At 47.1% G+C, this 22,532-nt stretch overlaps 2 protein-coding genes across 9 annotated transcripts in view; both read right to left on the minus strand.

Moving 5' to 3' along the window:
* Positions 1 to 697: 697 nt before the first annotated feature.
* LOC115553177 (myosin-binding protein H) lies at positions 698 to 16,286 on the minus strand. 2 transcript variants are annotated; one of them, XM_030369347.1, is made up of 14 exons: positions 15,987 to 16,286; positions 14,114 to 14,239; positions 13,663 to 13,770; positions 13,302 to 13,436; positions 12,536 to 12,703; positions 9,213 to 9,301; positions 8,615 to 8,810; positions 8,084 to 8,223; positions 7,521 to 7,680; positions 6,655 to 6,791; positions 2,898 to 3,084; positions 2,202 to 2,257; positions 1,120 to 1,160; positions 698 to 982 (listed from the first exon to the last, which is right to left on the minus strand). In XM_030369347.1, the coding sequence occupies exons 1-12, from the start codon at positions 16,225 to 16,227 to the stop codon at positions 2,220 to 2,222; spliced, it is 1,725 nt and encodes a 574-aa protein (XP_030225207.1). In that variant the 5' UTR covers positions 16,228 to 16,286; the 3' UTR covers positions 698 to 982; positions 1,120 to 1,160; positions 2,202 to 2,219. The 2 variants fall into 2 exon arrangements, with proteins under 2 accessions (XP_030225207.1, XP_030225208.1); XM_030369348.1 differs by lacking the exon at positions 14,114 to 14,239 and having other exon boundaries at positions 15,987 to 16,285.
* Positions 16,287 to 16,521: 235 nt separating this feature from the next.
* Positions 16,522 to 22,532, minus strand: part of LOC115552726 (neuron navigator 1) — a 99,671-nt gene continuing 93,660 nt past the window's right edge. For all 7 annotated transcript variants that reach the window (XM_030369064.1, XM_030369056.1, XM_030369059.1 and 4 more), the window contains 8 exons: positions 22,374 to 22,532; positions 21,662 to 21,933; positions 21,344 to 21,495; positions 21,163 to 21,234; positions 20,862 to 21,070; positions 20,114 to 20,232; positions 19,620 to 19,808; positions 16,522 to 19,332 (listed from right to left, as the gene is read on the minus strand). The exon at positions 22,374 to 22,532 is cut by the window's right edge and continues 13 nt beyond it. In XM_030369064.1, coding sequence (XP_030224924.1) covers positions 19,237 to 19,332; positions 19,620 to 19,808; positions 20,114 to 20,232; positions 20,862 to 21,070; positions 21,163 to 21,234; positions 21,344 to 21,495; positions 21,662 to 21,933; positions 22,374 to 22,532 — 1,268 coding nt within the window. In that variant the 3' untranslated portion in view covers positions 16,522 to 19,236. The remainder of the gene's footprint in view (positions 19,333 to 19,619; positions 19,809 to 20,113; positions 20,233 to 20,861; positions 21,071 to 21,162; positions 21,235 to 21,343; positions 21,496 to 21,661; positions 21,934 to 22,373) is intronic.

Below are 22,532 nucleotides of genomic sequence, written 5' to 3' on the forward strand. Positions count from 1 at the left end.
CTACACCATTCACGAGATGGATCCTTCGTTAACTCTTTGTTGGTGGTTTTGTCTTGTCTGTACCCTCATGTGCATGAAAGCGTAATAATATGCATTAAAAAAGACGTGTGGTATGGATGTGGACCACATCATGGAGCTGTGATAAAGGTTCTCAACGTCCACAGCAAGGACATACACAGCCTAGTTGTAATATTGAGTATGAAGATTAACTTTACAAATGAGGCAATACATTTATAGATGTAAATGTTAAAAGTGAGAGACCAACACATGTACGAAAAGCAAAGAGAAAGACGCTCAACTTTGGATTCAAACTCAGAACTACACTGGCGGAGCTGATTAAGATTCCTGACAGAAATGCTTTTTGATAGTCACAGCACCAACCGTTGGACTCTATGAATACCACACTGTGTCATGGACTCACTTGATAGGTCAATACTTTAAACTGAGGTCAGAGTGCCAGCAGTGCCTGAACAGAGAAAGCGGGCGTTACAGGTATCTGAACACCCGTGTTGGTCTCCACTACCTTCTTCTACATCAGCATTACACAAAAGGTCAGACCTTCTGCTGTTTTTTAATGTTTCTGTGAATATGAGTACAGTACAATACGTTCCATAATATCATATTGTAGGTGTTGAAATAAAGGTTTCTTTGATTGTACCATCCGATAACAGGAACATAGAAAAGAACAGATGGGAAATGTGAGTGAGAACAAAGCACAGCTTTAATAACTTTTAATATTGAATCAACTCTTGGCAGCAGTCCATGGGGACAGTCCAGGTTTTTATTAAGTAGAATACATAAACATTATGAACAGAGAACGGCCAGAGCTGGGACACATGAACAAACTGTCAATACAGACCCCTGAAACACCAGAGCCTATTTAAAACAATGCATACAAAATATTTTGCTTTCCATGTATATGCTTTAAAAGGGGCAGCTTCAGGGAACACATCCTTCAGGACCGAGGCGACAGGGATCGTGGCTGGAGGAGGGAGGAGAGTCAGCGTTTAAAGAAACACAGTGTTGAATTCATTCAATCATTTGGATGAAGTTCTCATAGTGGGAGAAGACCCATTTCTATTTTCTCAAATGCCACAGAAAACACACAGACATGCTCACCTTAGAAAAACAACTTGACCCCGGCTGGTTCGTTGAGGGCACTGCGGGGAGAGACAAAGTCAACACATGTTTTTCACGCATCATAATCATCACGATCCTTTTTAAAGGTGCTAGAGTTTTCTGAAACGTGTGCATCGTTGTGATTACGGGAATGGCTCTTGCGGTGTCTCGCAGCAGTGGAGGGTCTCTTGTATGTGTGTGTGCACGTCACACTTTCAGCCCACTCGCTCCCTTGCATCCGGGATGCATCTGCTGTGCCTGCCGACTCATGGTAATGTGAAGAGTCTGGCCGACTGCATACGAATGGTATGGAGCCATTAATAGAAACTAACGCTGACATCACCCCCTAGCCCTCCCCCCTTCCCCCCCACACACTCAGCCTTTGGGCCCATGCCTTTTGCCGAGTTCTATAGGACCTTGACATACCCTGCGACCCCACCTTCCTAACACACACACATGCACAAACACTCCCAAACACAAACACCCACTCGTTCACACTGTGTTCCTGGGTCTGACACTGACAGGGGGAAACATAGAGTCAGGTGCTACCAACTCTAGAGAAGGACAGGAGGCTGCAGGTATGAAGGGACCGGGAGGGAAGTTGCCCTAACCCTTGCCAAGAAGGAGGTCCAGCAGAGACCGATACAATAAAAAGCAATACGGAAAGGCTTTATTTTCCGTAATTTCGTTATCATTTAAAAATATCAACAAAATTAAAGTGGGCTTGGAGTCACTCTATAATCCCCCACCCCTCTCTCTCTCTCTCTCTCTGAGCATAAGACATGTTATCCGATCTACGCGTGTCAAGCTAACCACAGTGTTTCGTGTAAACACCCTGGTTTGGCTTCCGATGCAAATCTTTGCGACACGGCCCCCAACACACGTTGCACTTCTCAACCTTCCATCCACCTAAATTAACATAGGTTGCACTTGTGACTCAATCCTCAGCTCATGACTAATAATTAGAACCCCACGAACCCTCCAGAAAAATAAAGGGTGAAGCTACAGCCTCGGATTCATTGAATAACTAATCAGTAAATAACTTATAGTCTTGACAAAGAAGCAGTCCCTCTGTTCCTTACCTCTGGGGATGTGGGTGTTTATTCCTTCTCCTTGTCAGCCTCCGCAACAATGACCTCTGTTGGAGACAAATATAACCGTTTAACAACAGTAGCTATTTGAGATATACCCAAGATCTCTGCAACTATGGGGTGCTTTATGCAACTATGCACCGCATACATCACCGGTCTGTACATGTATAGATATATTCTACGTTCAATGGCGTCGTATGCTACATTGGCAATTTTAAAGAACATATCTTAATATCTTAAGATATGGATTCCTATTATCTAAATAATTCAAAACTTTCTCTACAATATATTTTCAATGCAAGTTATTTCCATGCCTTATTTGAAGCTATGCTATGTTTGCTCATAGGTTTGCCCCGGAGATGCTCATCTACTGAAGACAATGGACTACAAATGGACTATTTATACAGCGCTTTTCCAACCAATGGCCAGTCAAAGCGCTTTACAATGTTGCCTCACATTCACCCATTCATGCACACACACACCCACCGACGGTGGCGTCGGCCACGCAAGGCAACAGACGGCTCGTCGGGAGCAGTTAGGGCGAGGTGTCAGAGACACCTTGACACTCAACTAGGAGGAGCCGGGGATCGAAACCAGCAACCTTCCAGTTACCAGCCAACCCACTCTACCTCCAGGAGCCACGTGCCTTCCCCACCATGGTCTCCTCCTCTCCACGCAGATACGTACGTTTGACCTCCAGCTTGCAGCTGACCGTGGCCGTTCCCTGCTCGTTCTTGGCTCTGCAGGTGTACACTCCCCCGTCGTAGGTGCAGGGCTTGCGGATCTCCAGGGAACACACGCCCTGGTTGGAGATCTGTCGGTACTTGGGGTCGTCACCGATCACCATCTGGTTCTTCAGCCACTCCACCTTGGGCTGGGCGAGGGGGGAATGCAGGGTGGGGAGGGAGAGGGGGGAGGGGGTGAGAGGGATGGGGGAGGGAGAGGGTGAAGGGGTTGAGAGGTATAAGGGGGTGAGAGGGATGGGGGAGGTAGGGAAGGAGGGTGGGGAGGGAGAGGGTGAAGGGAGAGAGAGGGATGGGGGAGGGAGAAGGAGTTGGGGTCAAGAGGGAACAAGAGGATGTGGTGGATGAGTGTGGGTTTCTTTGGCTCCTGGTGGCTGACCCTATTCATTCATTTATTCATCACCCATCTTCTACTTATTGGTAAATATGAAACCCGTAGCAGCTACGTTGCGAATTTGGCATTTTTTCCCCCCTACTGGTCGATAGAAAGATCCAGCGAGTTATCGATGAATAAGTCCCGTTCCTCGCTGCGGAAGGCAGCGAGGTCCTGCCTGTTGGCCGAGTGATGTCAGCATGGCTGCCGTTCATATCATCTCCCGGCCCCACCGGCTCGTCTTCCAGAGGCTCAGTGCTGACTGTTCTGAACCACAGGTCGACACGGAGAAACCCAAGCCCTCCTCAGGACCTGAGGAATGCCCGTCGCTCAGTGCCGGGGACATTCTCTCTTCCACGCATTGCCTTTTCTGGTGACTCCCCGCTGTGTTTTCAGTATCTCTGGGTGGATCTGCTGACCCTGACGGACGGCAGGATTCAGCTTGCTTGGGAGGCCACTTACCTGTTCCCAATGTGCACAAATCTGTAGAACACACTCCCTCAGCCACTCGTTTGTAGTTAATAAAACGTAAAGCAGCGCTAAATAAGGTCAACTGGATCAGTAGAGTAGATCAGAGACACTGATGCAATGGGTAAACCAATACATATATTCAGCTTGATTACTTTCTTCGACACTAGCCGCTTCACCAGTCAGATTCCAGGTCTGTGATTTTTATTTTGCCGTTATTCGTTTATTTATTCAATTCTTATTTACTCCAACATAAAGGCTTTTTTACCGATTCGTCATTTGAATTCCAGCCATAATAATTTCTGGAGGAAAACACGTTGAAGGAACGTGAGTTGGTTCAGGTGGTAGTTTCTCTTTAGTCTTAATATAGAGGTTGTGGGTGACTGGCGGCTTAAAGGGAGCACTGCTATTTAACACTGAAACATCGTCACTTGGCCATCATTTAAACTATGTATACTATAAAACCGTCAACATGGAGAGATGTCTGAAAATACCCCTGAATGCTTACATTAATTTGCTTCTCTTGCCCTCTCGGCCAATGTTACATTTTATTAGCCTCAATTAAGCTTACCAGCAGCCAACAGCCTTATAAAATGTTTATTATTGAAAATAATAATGATAATAATAACAGTAATAATAATAAAAAAATAGTAATAAAATAAAAAAAATCTGAATAAGAAAGTAAAAACCGAAATGATTAGTGCATATCTCAGTGTTATAGTGTATTTAAAGTGGTAATAAGTAAGTAGTGAATATGTCGGCCCGTGCGCATTCAGTCTTCTTGAGGCCATGTTGCATCACGCCGGCCGTCACACTGACAGCTACACACACACATCTATCTGGAAATAGCTCACACTGTCACATGCGCACATCACCACCCACCAGCAGAGCACTCTATTCTTATCTCCCTATAGCTTTCTTCAACACTCCATTGGCACTATGAAATCTCCTACATATTTCTCATTTTTGTTGCCAATCTACACCTGCTCACTGCTTCTCTGTTCTCTGGAAGTGCAACAGAGCGAAGGAGTTTCAAGTTGTTTCAGAAAGAAAATACCGAAATAGATAAGGGATGCAGCCTCTCTAGGACATCTTCTAAATGCAGCTGAATGTACAAATGTGTGAATGCAGCTGTGGTCCTGTGGGCAGCCTCACACACACACACACACACACACACGCACACACACACACACACACACACACACACACACACACACACACACACACACACACACGATATGCAGAGTGGACGTACTGCCATTGTATATATTTAGCCTCTGCTACAAAATAAGATTCATCCCTAGATGATCCAAAAAGCATGAGAGGGACTCAAGCCTCCAAGGGACAGAAACAGGTGACTGATTCATTTAAAAAGTGGTGTGCTACAGCGCTCATCGTATATTCACCAGCCACACACACATTTTGAGGAGCGCCACAGCTGTCTACGTAATCTGACTCCTGGTAGGCTTACAACTTACAGTTAGAACACACACACACACACACACACACACACACACACACACACACACACACACACACACACACACACACACACACACACACACACACACACACACCACACACACACACACACACACACACACACACACACACACACACATTAACATACCACAACACACCCCAATACTGTTAGGACTTCTCAAGGTTTATTAAGAGTCACATTGAGGAGTTCTTGAGGGTCGTCTTTATCATCTCCACATTGAGATTCATCAGCATCAGCTGTGATACACGCACCAACAGACACACATACTCACACATCCACTCCCTGCTCTTCTGAATACTGTGTTTCCACCCTCCACCCTGCCCTCCCAACTATACCGCGTCAACAAGGGGATGTTAAGGAGGGGATGACCCAGAGAATCAGTGGCCAAGAGCGAAGAGCCTCATGGAAATACCAGGCAAGACCCTTCTGTCCTGAAGCAGTTCTTAAAGGCGGTGACATTCATACCTCTTTTATACATTACACTCTTGGCAAACTAAATAAAAAAAAAATCGTTTGTTAGTCCAGGGCCATGTTTTGGAATTCCAAATTGTATCTATATTTAAAACTTTACGTCAAAGATAATTGTTTAAAAAGCAATTAATAAGATGGATCTGAAGTTTCGTAGCAGAGTTGGACAGCACAGAGACCAGCATACAGCTAGCATTTCATTAGAGCTTTCCCTCGACTCCCAGAGCTATGCCATGCTAAGCTGTGCATTGTTGGACCGTGTTCCAACCACTTACGGTAGGCTAACAGCACCATGTCTCTACAATCTCACTCCTGAATGCCAGCCAATGTGTGCAGCGTGTCTGTCAGCAGCTACTTGACATGGTATCCTATGGTGAAAAGACCATTGTCATCCCAGACGTTTAATTACAGAGTCCAGTGTTAGCTTGTTGCATAAACCGTCATGTATTGGCGTACACAGTTGACTGTAGCTGTTAAAAACAGAACACTGGGCTGCTTTTTAATAAGTAAACATCAGTGTTGTTGATGCAAAGGTAATTCGCCTCCCTTTGTGTTTTTTGAGAATCCAAACAAGCTAATTCACCGAAAATGAAAAAGAGAGTTTGTCAATTTGAACGTACAACTCGAATGGACACACACACACACACATTTTACCGTTTGTACCGTATTATGACACGTCATTATATGTGGGCGTACCTTTGGTGATCCGAACAAGGTCATTAACTTTGTGCCCAAAGCAAATGAAAATGGAATTCACGTAAAATGTTAAAAAACGACATCAACTTGAACGTAAAAGGGATAGATTAACACACACCAACAAAAACACACACACGCACACACTTCACTGTTTGTACCGTATGAAGACACCTTCATTATGTGTGGGCCTACCTTTGGTGATCCGCGCACGGCACACAGCAGCTTGGTGGAGTAGCCCACGGTGGTGGCGCGGTCGTTGAGGGGCGCCGTGAACTTGGGGGCTTCGTTGAAGTCGTGCTCTTTGTACTCCAGGGGCCGGTACACGATACCTGCCACACAAGGTCAACAGGAGAGCATGAGGACGGACAGGACGAGAGCGGCCCACTGCAGACACACCTCTGTTACAGCGGTGGCGCACCCAAAACTCTGCTCCGAACGCAGGGTTAGCGTTCTCCGTTAGCTGTGTGCGTTCTTTTCATGACATCCCAGGGCCTTTTTTCTGAGGCACTAGGACGTCACCACCAAGGGCCACGAGCGGCGAGGCGTGTGCGGACGTGTGGGGTCCTGTGTGTGGCGCATTTCATAGACATCATCACTCATTATAACACTCCTACACAATGACGGTACTAAAGACTTACCACAAAGTTGGGTTTGGCCGTAGCCATAGGGATAACATGCCCCCCTCCTTCCTTTTCTTTCTCTTTATATTTGAGCTGACATTGGTTCACTTACACTGTGAAGTGTGAAGCACAAGGAGCGCTAATTTCACATAATATTTTTTGCGCGGACCAAAATAGAAACAGAATCATAATGTTTTAAACAGAGCACAACACACGGATCATGAATGTAGCAGTGCTGTATTTCTTTGATATCTTTTCGGATAGGACGACATATGTGAGGCGAAAAATCGAAAACATTGCTCCTGGTCTGTCCTGCGTTGGGTCTTGGTAGTCTCAACAACAGATAACCCAAGCTAATTCACGCAGTGACTCGACCAAGAACAATATATCCCATCCAATACATTCGGGTCATTTCAGAAATGATGACAACCGGGTTACCTATTTTCTGGATGGTTGCGATGTCAGCCGTCTCGACGCACTCCTCGCTGATGCCTACTTTGTTCTCAGAGTACACTCTGAAGGTGTAAGCGTTGCCCATGATGAGGTCGGAGATGGTGGCGTTTAGCCTGTGGTAGTGCTCCATTACTGTGAACCAATCCTGAGCAGGGACAGGCAAACAAACGGTGGGGAATGGTGTTAGATTAGCATAGCGAGATAGCATAGAAGGACATGTCATGCTACATCACAACCATTGAGGAGATTGACTGCTGTCACGGAGACAGATCAGTTAGAGACATTTGGTGGTGTCTCTCTTTTATTAAGCATGTTATTGCGTGAGGTAGGTGAGGTTGTGAGGGTGTACGTCGAACCCAATAAAAATGTGTGCAGGACATGTTGTGACGGAAATCTTAGCATAACTAGCCATAACGCTAAATGTTATAGCTCAACCTTTTTACAATGAACTACTTGTGCACATTCAGGCAAACGGCCTGAATGAAGAAGTACAGACAGGAGGTCGGTAACCATTGGTTGGATGTGTGGCCGTGTCTGAGCGGCCTCACCCCGGTCTTCTTGTCGGCCTTCTGGATGGTGTAGCCGGTGATTTCCGTGTTGCCGCTGTCCTTGGGCGCCGTCCACTCCACCGCGGCGTTGAAGCCCCAGGTGTCCACCAGCTTCACACTGGCCGGAGGGCCGGGTTTCTCTGGAGGAAACACACACACACACACACACACACACACACACACAATAAGCAGAAGTCCACATTTCCAGTATGCACTTTTCTAGTTCATTATTCTGTCTGTTCTAGCTCAGATGGCAACTCTGAACTTTTGTTGTCCAAGAATTATGACGTTAACTCTGCTGCTCTGGTCAAGAAAGAGAGAGGACGGGTGCACGATACATAGAGGCTGTACAAAGTGTTATTGTGAAGAATTTGAAACCTCTGCTACTGACACCATGAGGGTGTGATGTTACTGGGATTCCATCGATATGGCTTTCTTAACATTTTTGCCTCTTACAATCTCAAAGGTACCAATTTTTGGTACCTTTGAGATTTTTTAATTTTCTTTTTACCGCACACACACGTAGCTTACCCACGATCTGGAGGATGAGCGAGGCCTTGTCCTCGAAGCTGTCCACCTTGACGGTCATCTCGTAGACGCCGGAGTCGGCCCGGTTGCTGGTGCGGATGAACAGGATGCTGTCCTTGTCGCTGTTCCTGATGTTGGCCCTCTTGGAGTCCAAAGGCTCGCCGTCCTTCAGCCAGGTGACCACCGGCTTGGGCTTACCCTGGGGGCACACCACACATCTTTATATGCCACTGTTATTTATGATAGCTGAGGACTATTGTTATTGTAAGAATACAGTTATACTAATGCAGCATAGATCATGCAGCAGAATGGCACTGAATGTTATCATATCATCATTTGGTTATCCGTGGGTTTTGTGGATGTAGGAATATGTGTGTATGTGTGTATGTGTGTGTATGTGTGTCTGTGAGTGTGTGTGTGTGTGAGTGTGTGTGTGTGTGTGTGTGAGAGTTTTCGTGGTTGTGTGTAAGTGTATGCACGTGTGCGCGCGCGCGCGTGTGTGTGTGTGTGTGTGTGTGTGTGTGTAAGTGTATGCACGTGTGCATGTGCGTGTGTGTGTGTGTGTGTGTGTGTGTGCGTGTTAGTGTGCATGTGTGCTTACGTTGAAGGGAATGACCAGGTTGATCTTCGCCCCGACGGTCCTCACGTGGCGGGTCCTGAGGCTGCGGGGCAGGCGGATCTTGGGGCGGTCTGGGAACACACAAGACCGACCCCGTTACACTTTAGACTCGGGTGGGGGGGGGAACCTTCCTATCGGCATGCCAACGTGTTATTACATATAGACACCAAATGATTATGGTAGATGACATCACCTGAACCAATTTACACTGACTAACATTTAAACCGTACTCATCCTATTACTTCATCTATAGGAGCCCCATCTGGTAGCCTCATAACGCGCGCGCTCCCGCAGCAGCAGAAACGGGGATACGGTCTGTGTAATGTACACTTCAAACCCTTATATATTTGGAGCTGGGCCATGCATGCTAAGAATGACAGGTCAATGAGTTCCTAAATAGACCGTGCAGCCGGAGCCAAAGCTCAACGTGACTTGTGCCTGTCGGACGGCAAGAAGCCTTCAACCCCGGGTACGATCCGCACTACGTATATGGCAAATGGACTGTACTTACACGGCGCGTTTCTAACCCGCGGCCGCTCAAAGCGATGTACAATTGTGCCTAACTTTCACCCATTAATAGCTCATTCACACGTGACGACGGTGTCCACCATGCAAGGAGGCATCCAGCTTGTCAGGAGCAGTCAGGGTGAGGTGTCTCACTCAGGGACACCTCGACACTACCAGTCAGCCCTGCTCCACCTCCTGAGCCCCATGCGTCCCGTCAACTGGCCACCCAAACAACGGGGTTAATAAGTAGAAAACAGGTGAGATGATGCGGTGATCAGAGGTGAAGGGGACAGAGGTGTGTGGGGATAACAGACTGGGGCGGAGCGTCTGGTGTGAGGCCATTCCATATGAAGCAAAGGCAGCAGAAACCCAACACAGTGAAGAGCCCTCCAAAATAGCACAGAGGATAAGAACATCTTGGACGCATGATGTCACATGTTCTCTGCTCCCCTCGCTTCGAGTACAAATTAAGAGGAGGATAACCACCCCCGAGTACTTTACATACATACATACATAGACCCCCAAGCGCAGGAGAGCCAATCACTTGCCAGGTTATATAACGCTGGGATCTCCTAACCCTTTCGCTGCAGCAGCAGTAAATCTACCGTGAAGCTATTTCCGTTACAAACAGGTGACTTTCCTTCATCTGGGTCGTGGGATTTCTCACTCATCCCATCGCTTTCTCTCCCTGTTGCTGCTCCACATCTATCCCGTCCGTCACGGTGTCTTCTCTCTCCCGCCCGCCCTCATTCCTAACCTTTCTGTTTAGACTCTCTGCCAGTGCATCCTCCTTATCCTCTCACGCCATTTATAAACCCTCTAATCACGCCACTCCGCGGGGGCAACAGGCCGTCGTTAAGGCATCACTCAGTCCGGGATGTGGTCTGGAACTCTCTCTCTTTCTCCCCCCCCCCCCTAATCCCTGCTAATCAGTGTGTTTCTCTGCTATGGCCACAACACCCCCCCCCCCCCCCTAGTCTAAGAACAGAAAGCAACATCCTCTCGCTGAGAAGAGCGTGTAATGTGTGTACTGTTGACTTTGGACTGGCGTCTTATTTTTTTTAAGGGGTTGGCAGGGTTGGTTCATGTTCTTGGACGGTGTGTGTGTGCACGTGTGTGTGCGTGCGTGTGTGTGTGTGTGTTCGTGGGTGTGGGTGTGGGTGTATGCGTGCGTGTGTGTGTGTGTGGGGGGGAATCGTGTCTGCCTGGTTTCTGCAGGATGTGAATGACTGACACGCAGCTTGTGTGTAATCCCTGTAGGCAATTTCCAATCCGTTCATTAGGCTCATGTTTCGCTCCCCTAGATTGAACCGCTGCTTCTGGTTACACAAGTGGAGGCTATTTGTTCCCGGGGGCTTGATCTCTCAACCCCAAACACTTGCCGTGCCTGTGGATGGACAGTCCAAGGTGGTGTGCGGCCCTGCCAAAGGTGGACCACTAGGACACACACAAGAAGCCCCAGTGCCAGGACTGGAATGGGACGCAGTGGCCCTTGGCTCAGCTGTACGGCAGCACGAATGTGACAAGGTGTGAGTACGAGGAGACGGGCGATCGTAGCCCAGCTCCTCGTACTCACACCTTGTGAGTACAGCCTCGACCAGCGCTGTACGCAACGAAGGGACGACGCTCTGTTGTCCCGTCGCTGAGGCCTACCCTCTTGACATTAGGAAATGAGTGTTGTGAAGCTGTCTACAAAGTATCTGTGGGAGGGCTGAGGTGATAAAAGGATATGGGAAGCATCAGAATGACCTCTGTGCGCTATTAACACTGCCAAAAACAACCTGTGTTGACAGTTCCTTAGCATGGAGACACATAAAATGGAGGTATGGACAAGGGGAAACTTTGCTAGGACGAAGGCAAATATATGTTTGTTGTAAATTTTCATAATATTATGATGACGTAATAATTTCTGGACCACCCCAGTATGATTGATGAATCCCTAATAATTAGCTTTTAAAATTGTAACTTTTTAAGACCTTCAAACATCCACCCATGAAATGAATGAAAGTGCGTTTGTGGGGTGAAGGTTGTGGTTTTATAGGGAGTACGACAGCTGACTGATTAGGCTAACGTTGGCCAATACTTGCCTGACAGGCAATAAATCTACTGGCAGACCAAAGACTACCGCACACTGCAGTTGCCACATAATCCGCCTGCTACGGTTTGGCCATGAACTCCTGTTTTACTTCGAGACCTAACCACTCTAGTAATTTTCTACTAGTATGACGTCCTGCTGTGTAGATTATATTTAAATGGATGATAATCACGAGGCATTTGAATAAGTGGGAGATTTGAGAAGAGGTTGAAGCGCAGATGCAACGTGGCTGAAGGCACAGCCAAGACTACTTAACAGTTTTGCTGGGCACATCCCAGCAGTACGTATAAATCAAAGCTAATGAGAGGGCTCGTCAGCACCGATAGGATTGATGCCCATACAGCTGTGGGGTCCATCCCTGACATTGGCACAGAGAACCACCTTTACAGCCACGATGCAACATGAGCATTCATAAGATAAGTCCCACGTTAGGAAACCTTTGAGGAGACCATGACACACAACCGCCAAGGAAACCCCTTCTGCAGTTATTTTAAAATCTCAACCAGTATGCATTTAAATCCTACCATATTGCGAGAGAGAGAGTTGATGTAGTGTATAGTTTGACCAATGTTATGATTATGTTCTTTCTTCATAAACTATTTATAAACACCTAGCCTTCCCATAGCGTGCATGCTATCCGAACCTCCATCCATAGACCTATTTTTCATTTTATTTCAATGTATTTTATGTGGCGCAAACTCACCAACCACTTCCCGGATGGGCACGGACTCGTCCAGGGCACAGGCCTCGCTGGGGCCGCCGGCGTTCACGGCCACCACGCGCACGTTCAGCCGGTCGCCGAGGGTCAGGTCCTTGATGCACAAGCGGTTGGCCGTGGTTAGCTCGCTGTTAGCCACAACCCAGTCAGTACCTGTACAGAGGACAACATACCAGTTACGCATGGCTGGTGTAGCAATACGGGCTAAAAGCGGTTTAACAATTAAAAAATCATCATGAGGAAAATTCCAAGACCATAATCCTGATTCTCAACATGCGAAGAAATGCGTCTTTGGTTACCAGGGGATACAGTCGTTGTTTGCATTCGTTTTTCACCTAACAACCTCGTAAACAAACACTAATCAGAAACACGTTGGTGTGTTTTATTGACTGATGACATAAGTTTACAACCGAATTGCCCATAAGGGGTTCTGGCGAGCGGAGGGGAAACCCAAGTGCTGCCGTCACCCGAGAAGGCGTTGGGTTCTAAAAGCAGCGTTGAAGGGATACGGTGACAGGGGGCAGAACGCTGTGGGCCCTATACGGCCTGGGCCGGGCAACAAGTCAATCTGCCCTCTAGACACCCTGGGGACAGGTGCAGCCCTGCTCACACACACACACACACACACACCACACACACACACACACACACACACACACACACACACACACACACACACACACACACACACACACACACACATGCACACACACACAGACTTCGTGGCCACTGACTTGCGTCCAACACCTACTTCCTTCCTTGCTGTACTCCACGGTGTATCCGTCCAGACCGGAGTCTCCGATGTTCTCTGGGGCTCTCCACTTGACGGTGAGGCTGATGTTGTTCACATCCTCCACCACTAGGCTCAGAGGGGCACTGGTAGGGACTGGTGAGGAGTAGTAATATGGTATGATCAGAGGTTGTTCTTCCCAAACAACAGAAAAAAACATGTATTCATCTTCTGAATAGATTCAGGGCATCATGGATCTTATGCGAAGGATCAAATAAGAACATATGAAACATGAAATACATATATACACATGGTATTATGACATTATGAGTGCATTATGAAAACATTGGTACCTGAATAAAGGGGGGGCGGGGGGTGTTACCTGCAGGAGGAGGAGGTGTAGGGGCCTTGGGGGGTTCCTCAACTTCAACTGGAGCGGCTTCAACTGGAGCTGCTTCACCTGCAGCTGCCTCAGCTGGAGCGGCATCACCTGGAAGCAAGCTAGTCAATACATGCTTTGTCGTCATCGTACACACAACACGTACAGGATCGCATATACGTCGCCAACCGCAACCGTAACCATATTAGTACCAGAATGTTAGAAGCCAGATTCATTTCAAATATTGTAGTGCTTTGTTTCCAAACCACCATTGGAGTAAAGACCGTTTATGTTATTTTCTCCAAGGAATTTCGATAGAAGCCCTTTTTTCTGAAGCTTGAATTACAGCGGGGGCCAAGCTTGCCAATGTGAGCCTCCTTTCTCTTAAGCCTAGCTCAGTAGTTGGTCTGTGGTTCAAGAGGGGTGGCTGAGGGGTTTCAGCTCAATCCTTTACCGTCCGCTGGAGCGTCAGCAGCCGGAGCGTCTGTAACAGCAGCGGGTTCTGCGGCGGGTTCTGCGGCGGGTTCTGCGGCGGCTCCCTCAGCAGCGGGTGCGTCAGCAGCGGGTGCGTCAGCAGCAGCTAGCGTTGAGTCGAGGCCGTCAGGGAAGCACATGACGTGAGGTCACATTGTGGCATAGCAGCATGCAAGCAGGTCAGGAATTCACTGCCGCTACGGTCTCAGCCGCAGGAGCGTAAGCAGCAGACAAGCAGCTTGTTGAGGCCGTTTACTACAGCTATTCATCTTCTGAGCAGTCCTGGCCATATTCAGGTGTCAGAAATAGAGCGCTGGGCACCAGACCACCCGTCTGGATGTCAAGCAGCATGCCAAGCAACATGTTGAAAGACTATTAAATAAATAGTTGTGTGGGAGACAAATAGGTGTGTGTGTGTCTTTGTGAGTGTGTGTGTGTGTGTTTCATAGGGTGTCTGTCTAAGTATATACATGTGTGTATGTGTGTGTGTGTGTGTGTGTGTGTGTGTGTGTGTGTGTGTGTGTGTGTGTGTGTGTGTGTGTGTGTGTGTGTGTGTGTGTGTGCGTGTGTGTGTGTTTGTGTGTTACGAGCAGTAACGGTTCATACACAATGTGTGTCTGTCTGTGGAGACAGAAACACATTGAGGTTAGTTCAGCCTCTTGAGTGACACCCACGGTGAATCAAGGAGTGTGTGAGTGACACAAACAGCGTTTAAAAAAGTCCCATCGTAGAGGAAGAATAGCAACGACTATGTAGGTGAAGGATGGTGGATCATCGAACGCTGAAACCACAGATAGACTTGTGATGAACGACGAGAACAGAGGGATGGCTGCCAAGAGGAACATTAAGAGACAGGGACTGTATGACCGGAATTGCAGTAGTTTCATTCAACTTTAAGAGTCAGCAATTGATCCGAACTGTAGCCATAATAACTCACCAAAGCAACACATGTGTGTTTTCTATCTCTCAACCAAGTTATATTTCAGTCGCAAGAAATTACCTTTGAACACGGACGTCATGATGTCTAGGCGAGATGGTGCCCTAGCAACAGGGATATGAACCCATGCTATTGGCACCTCCAAGCTTGACGGGGTAACTGGTGTTAAAAACCGTTAACACTGTCTTTTTTACCATGGGGGGGGGGAACATGACCGCAATTTCTCCATGGCGGACAGCTAGGAAATTATCTAACAGTCATAGTTTGTTACAAAAACTGATTCTAATTGCAATATTTGATGAAGTCTGGTCTTTTTCGGGTACATCTGCATGGCATGCAACAGATGTCTAATACACATTATCTTGAATGTGTCAACAATAAATCAAGACAACTGCTGTAAAGGGTAGTCAATACAGTGAAAGATGATATTCACATAGGCCTAGCTCTTCCATTTAGTTCAACGAACACACCGCTGACCAGGTGTCAGGCTCTGATATGTAAATTGTCGAAAAGTATTAATTCAAAACAAACAATTCAATTGTCTACCAGATAGCTGAAAAGAGAGAGATTAATGAAGGGGAAAGTATTCTAACTACAAATGTATGACTTCAGCAACTGGCTGACAACAGGCTTTTGGCAGTGAGTAATTTGAGCTGGAGGTGTCGATTTAAAAGCCACCCCATATGCCAACCTGACATTGAACAGTGATTGATTCTTTAATCATCCCAAAGTTGCACTAATCAATTTATCTGAGGCCTATTTTGCAAATCAGCATTAACTATTGACCACATCCAAGTACATATTGTTTAAAGATCCCTCCTGCGCTTTTAAGGTTGATATCCATTCGTAAGGTGCCTCCATGGACAATGACTTGCGAGTTCAGACCGAGGGACTGGTGACAAACCAGTAAAACTACCTTCGGCAGCGGGGGCAGCCTCAGCTGGAGCGGCGGCGTCTGCCTCGGCCGGCGCAGCCTCGGCGGGCGCAGCTTCGGCAGGTGCAGCTTCGGCAGGTGCAGCCTCAGCCTCCGCGGGCGCAGCCTCTACCGGGGCATCAGCAGGTGGGGCCTCTGGGGCGGGCTCCGCGGCCGGTTCAGCCGCCTTCTCGGCAGCCTTCTTCTCCGGGGACTTTTTGATTGGTGCTGGCTTGGCTGGCATCGTGCTTGGTACCCTGGGGGGACGGCCAGTCAAATGGAATAACGACCCAGCAAGGACGTTATGTTCTATATATAAGAATCGTGCCGGGCAAGGCTCCGCCTCTTCCACACAGTCAGACGTTTGGGAACCTCCTCTGGTCCCCGAATCCGTACCCTCCGGTCCATCATCTAAAATATCCTCACAGTTGAGCGACACAGGTCATGGAGAGGACATTTGCATCGACAATGCATGAGATTTGGCGCCACCTATTGGGGGACTTTAATTAGGTCTGATATAATCAAAACACAAAGCACATTGATGTGAAAATTGGCATGAATTTATTGGGTGTCCACGGAGCAATGTTAGACATATGGGATCCATGAGGTTATAGAAACATGCCGTGAAGCCGCGCCGGGGCCCCAGCCACCCAAGTGCGTCTTCTCATTAGAGGAGGAAGAAAAACCAAAACAAGAAAACAACAAGTAGACTCTGTCTTTCTCTTGACACTCTGGGGCATAGATCTCTATTCTTTAGTAGTGATTGTTGTCGCAGACAAGCTGATTATTTACAGTGTTTACATTAGTCGATGCTCTGTACAAAAAGAGAAGGAATGCTTTACAAAGAATTGCATAAGGGAAACACAAATTAACAAAGACATATGAACTCTTATAAAACAACATTGAAACCGTAATATTCTGTGATTTAAAAACAAAGACAAAGAACCTCCCTAACCCTTGGGTCAAAAAGGTAGGTCCAATTAAGCAATTCACTTTGGGAACACACATGCATCATCATCATCATAATCATCATCACCATCTCCTCACGTATAGCTTCCGTTCTGGTTACACAACTTCCTCTTGCCGATAAACACCACACGTTCATACTGATATTCAGAACATGCTTGTGTTTGTCTTTTTTCTTTTGCGGTCCAACGTTATGAGACGACACATTCTGGTCAACGTTTTTTTTTTCAACAGGGGTCCAGTGACACACAATACAATTGGTTCTCTCTCTGCACAACATCGTCCCTCATGAGACCAACATCGTCTCCACCACCACCTCTATCCCTTCCAGCCACATGTTTAAACATCCCTCACGTCCACCCCGGTTCTTTGTAGACCTTGGTGTGAGGCTGTGTGTGTGGCATCTTTAAAGTGACATCAGGGAGAGAGAGAAAGAGAGACAAGAGAGAGAGAAGAGAGGAAGACATGTCCAGTGACTTCCTCTCAGAAGAGGCCTGCTGCAATAAAGCTAAGCAGCCAGTGACGAATGAACAAGAAGTCATATGATAGGCACAGATAGTCTGAGGCAGCAACAATAGCAGCAGATGACGACCCAATGCTAGCACCCTGTTTCGGTTCGGTTATGAGAAGGTATGAGGGGTGGTCCGGAGCTGCACACAGCTGTCAGAGGTACTCGGCCAGGGCTTAGGGGTCACCAGCTGGACCTAAGAATCAACCTCTTTTATTTTGACAGGGTGGTTCCTATACCGTTGTCCCCGTCTGGAGCGATCTGTAACAGTACTTTCACATGTCAGCCAACCAAGCCGTCCACAGGGGAAACGAAAACAAAGAGTGTGCATAGAGCGCTGTGCAGGCAGACAGACACCCACCGGGGAGTGAGATTAAGCCATTCACTCTAGTTTGAAGCTCCAAAAACACAAAGGAAGAAACATATTACATGAGTTGAGAGTGTAAAACATCATGTAAAATGACCATAAAGTGAAGTAGCAAAGAAACAATATTGTCTGATCATTTTCCGAAACTACCCTAAAACCGGAGTGTGGAGGAGGGATGATAGTAAATGTATACAAATCAGTGAGGGGGATGCAGTATAAAACCTTTTAAAAAAGAACTCAAGAATTAAGGGCTCTACCCTCGCTATTAATCAGGCAAGGATTTATCTAAAAATCGGACATAAGGTATAGGATGTATATGAGCTTAGCCGGTGGTGTGTGTGTGTTAACATTATGCTGCTGTGAAGCGTTGAGTCCAAGACATTAAAATGCTTCCAGAGCCGTAGATCGTCTCCATAGGAATGTTTACTACCACCAGTATAACCTTGGCAGTTTCGCTGGAAGTGATGAATATGTGTCTATTCATATCATATCATACTCTTGGACCACACTATCACTGACCTACTGAATCGACTGATGAATGATGTCATCTTAACCTTAAGAATTGTGTTCAGTTTCACTCATGCATGTTCATTCCTATAAGTACTTGCAAATTCAAACCTCGATATCCAATGCACAAATTATGCAACTATAATTAATTGGCACATTGGCACAATTAAAAATAATCGAATCGTCTCAAGGCTATATTTAAGTCATGTGAGGGTGTGTGTGTGTGTGGTGTTTTATAGGCACCTTTAATAAGAAGGAAACGCGCCAGAGCACTGAGGGAGCAGTTGGTAAACACTGCCCTCTAAAGGATAGAAGAGGAACTACAAAGTTTGGCCATTCTGATAGTCCCCATTGAGTCACAGTCACTAGCACAGCTAGGTCAAATTGAATAGAAAATAAAGTGCATTTTGGCTGTCAACCAAATAATTCTTTGTTAAGGGTTTTTGAATGTTGTCACAATTATATACTTATTACAATTTGTATGGTTAATTCCTTGGTCTAATTTGTTTGACTTGAGTACAATTAAGCCAGTGCCAATTTTTGTGGGCAGTAAGAATAGATCTAGAATGCATAAGATAAACTAAATTGGGTGTCATATTACTCTGGCTACTATGCAGGGATATACTTTAAAGGACCCAAGACAAAAACCAGACACGTCAATACATTTCCCGACATACGATAGAGATACTAGAGAGCAATTTTATAGTTTTTCTCCGATGTTGTTATAGAATGGCAGCCCATAACTGTTGCAGATATTCGTTTGCGTCTTAGGTTATTTAAGCGTAGTACTGCGAGTCCTCGCCAAGGCTTTCTTAAAGTTCATATTTGGATTGCACCCTGTGTTGCTTCGCTCAAGAGTATTGGCCGTATATATCTAAGGAAAGTCTGGGACCACACTGTTTACTTCACAGTGTGGTCTGGAAGCTGGGGTCCAGGGTGCAGTCCCGTTCTGGAGACTCAATGAAGTTGGCCGACTCCTGGAGCTTCAGCAGCATGGCCATCTGGTCAGCAGGGGGAGACAGAGAGCAAGAACAAATTCAGACACAGCCAAGGACAAACTCAAGCTTTCATATTGTATATTATTCTAGCGTCTATTTTACTTTCCAGCTTTTATGTTTATAGACAACTATGGCTAGATGTTTAATGGTGTATTTATTAACTATGGATCTAGGTTTAATGCTTAACTTTTAAAGGTTAAATGGGCACAAACATATCAGGACCTGATATGGCGTGATGCTAAACCTGATTCACGCCCTCCCATCTCGACCCCATATGAAGCCAGTCTCACCAGTGGGTCGTACTCTAGCGTGCTGAGGGGAGGTGTTTCCTTCGGGGGCCTCTTCTCCTCTGTGGATGGGCCCACGGTAGGGGGAGGTAGATGGAAGAGTCTGGACTGGTCCTGCTGGGCGTTGGGCCAGGGCAGAGTCCCTCTCACCCAGTCCACAGGGTCCTCCCACACAGCCTTCTGACCATGAACCTGGAAGGGAGACGACGGAGGGGAATGTACGTGTTAGAGCAACAAAACGTATGAACACAATATCAGCACTGTTCATCAGTCTGAAGTGGAATTACTGCGTTAAGGACCTTTTATGAGTGGGTCTGTGTTAGTCGTTTGTTGAGTGCATTTTTGTGGTGTGTGTGTGTTTGTGTTGTGTGTTTTACTTTGAGTTGTGTTTGTGTGTGTGTGTGTGTGTGTGTGTGTGTGTGTGTGTGTGTGTGTGTGTGTGTGTGTGTGTGTCTGTGCGTGTGTCTGTGTGCGTGCGTGCGTGCGTGCGTGTGCACCTTGCTGCCGTCCCTAGCCCCCTCCTGCAGGTACGGTATGATGGACTGGTTCCAGAGGTCGATGAACCACGGCCTGAACTCTGCGACCGTTACTGGGCACGACAGGAAGAAGCAAGGACCTGGGCGAGGGAACAATACATCGTAAGTAACACCAAGATTGTCTACTGATTCATATCCCACCACCATCACCACCACCCTTCATCATCACTAACACCACCACCCTCATCATCACTACCACCATCATCATCACTACCACCACCACCACCACCATCATCATCATCATCATCATCACCACCACCCTTCATCATCACTAACACCACCACCCTCATCATCACTACCACCATCATCATCACTACCACCACCACCACCACCACCACCATCATCATCATCATCATCACCACCACCATGGTGATACCAGTCACCATGATCGCATCACCCTCATCATCACCACCTTCACCATCCTCACCCTCCCCTTCATCACCACCATCGTAATCCTTACACCAACATCACCACCATCACAAACATCAACACCACCACAGTTTTCATAACCACCACCTCAACCACCACCATCATCAACAACCACACCATCAACTTTTACAACACCACATTTTGTCATGATCATCGTCATCGTCATCGTCATCGTCATCATCATCATCCTCATCATTTCCCCAATCATCGCCACTTTGATTTTTGACTCGTTCCTTTGCTGACCCTCCCACCCTTCCTCTCCCTTCGGCCCCTCTCTCACCTATGAGGAAGTCTGAAGTGCTGTGTTTCTCGAGGAAGGTGTGCAGGTGGTACCACAGCTGGGGGACCCAGTCCAGCACGCTGAGGAGGGCCTGGTGGCCGGCGGGGTCGTGGACCTTCTCCTTCTGCTTGGCCTCCACCGCCTTCCGGTGCAGGTACCTGACCAGGAAGCCATTGGCGGGCTCCACGTTGTTGGAGAAGGTCACCATCCTGGAGACGCACAGGGAAGTGGACGATGAGGACCTCCGAGTGATGGGGGGACTGAGTCTGGGCTCATAGCCTGTGATGTCGAGCGGACCTACCTGAAGCTGAGATGGAGTCCGTGGTTGGAGCCCATCTTTACTGGCTGATTGGTTGTTCCGATGATGTATGGACTGACATACGAGGATAAAAACAGAAGACATTAACAAATGTGCAACTGTGATTGTTGCTGGATTGTTTAATGCATTGTAACTATCCGACAATGTACTCCGTTTGACTCACCATTTGTGATACTTGCAGGTCAGCGCTCCGTTGATCAGCTCACTAATGGTTGTTGCGTCGCTGATGTCATCGATGACAATGGCCAATGGCATCTCTCCGCCGCTCTCTCGGTCAATCTGATTGGCCAGGTCGGACAGATACAATTGCAGCTCCTGTCAAAGCAAAGACTTAAGGTTAGGGTTTGGCTTCTATAGAGGCAAAGATAAAGATAGCTAATTTAAAAAGACTTTAAATTAAATAACGTGATTTTAGTGATTAATGTCACCACAAAAGATTAAAAAATAAATTGCATGACGGCTGAGGGTGCGGACGGCCCACCTTGTTGGACTGGCGGTGCATGTTGAAGTTGACCGTGGGGCTGTGTACGGGCACCGGGGTCCCGGGGTCGGCGCCGGCGTCGGGGGTCCCGGGGCGGCTGCGCTGCAGTGCGTACTGGGCCAGGCGCTGGGCCAGGTAGGTCTTCCCTGTGCCGCTGGGCCCGGACATCACCAAGCGGCGGTGCTTCAGCAGCAGGCTGATGTAGTGCTGCGTCATGGGCTTGGGGATCATCGTCTCGAACACCAGGGAGTCCACACACTTCTCCCTCAGGCCTAGGCAGGGAGTTAGGAAAGGTTTGGTTTTAGCATCTCAGAATATTACGGTTTTATAAGAGTAGAGTAAGAGTAAGAGTTACAAGAGATTTATAAGAGTTTATAAGAGTTCATATTTGTTTGTTAATTTTAGTTTCCCTTATGCAATACTATAAAGCATTCCTTCTCTTTTTGTACAGAGCATCGACTAATGTAAACACTGTAAATAATCAGCTTGTCTGCGACAACAATCACTACTAAAGAACAGATATCTATGCAGCAGTGTGTAGAGAGAACGACAGAGTCCAGCAAGGTATTAGATAACAACTCCAACTGTAGTCCAGAGGAATTTAAATATTATACACTACATGATTGCATTCTATTTTGACATTGGTCCAAATTCTAAGTCAGTGATAGCAGTAGATAGTGTTCGCTTTCTTCCACCTTGTGATGATACTAACCTTTCAAGGTTACCAGGATACGAGATGGACTATTCCCTAGGCAACGTGAGGGGGAGAGCGCAGGCTTGTCTCCGCCAATCACACGCTGCCCATCCTCGGTCAGCTGGTAGCTGTGCAGCGAATCACAGGACAGACCCAGGCTGGCAGTTGGATCCACTT

Source organism: Gadus morhua, chromosome 1, assembly GCF_902167405.1.
Source record: "Gadus morhua chromosome 1, gadMor3.0, whole genome shotgun sequence".
In the NCBI taxonomy this organism is placed as follows: domain Eukaryota; kingdom Metazoa; phylum Chordata; class Actinopteri; order Gadiformes; family Gadidae; genus Gadus; species Gadus morhua.

Coding starts and splice junctions, on each gene's coding strand:
- LOC115553177 (XM_030369347.1), bottom strand. CDS start 16,227: ATGCCAGCCAAGCCAGCACCAATCAAAAAGTCCCCGGAGAAGAAGGCT. Junction 6,792..7,520: donor CGCAACCATCCAGAAAATAG/GTAACCCGGTTG, acceptor CTTGTGTGGCAG/GTATCGTGTACCGGCCCCTG. Junction 3,085..6,654: donor CCGTGCGCGGATCACCAAAG/GTAGGCCCACAC, acceptor CCCCTCGCCCAG/CCCAAGGTGGAGTGGCTGAA.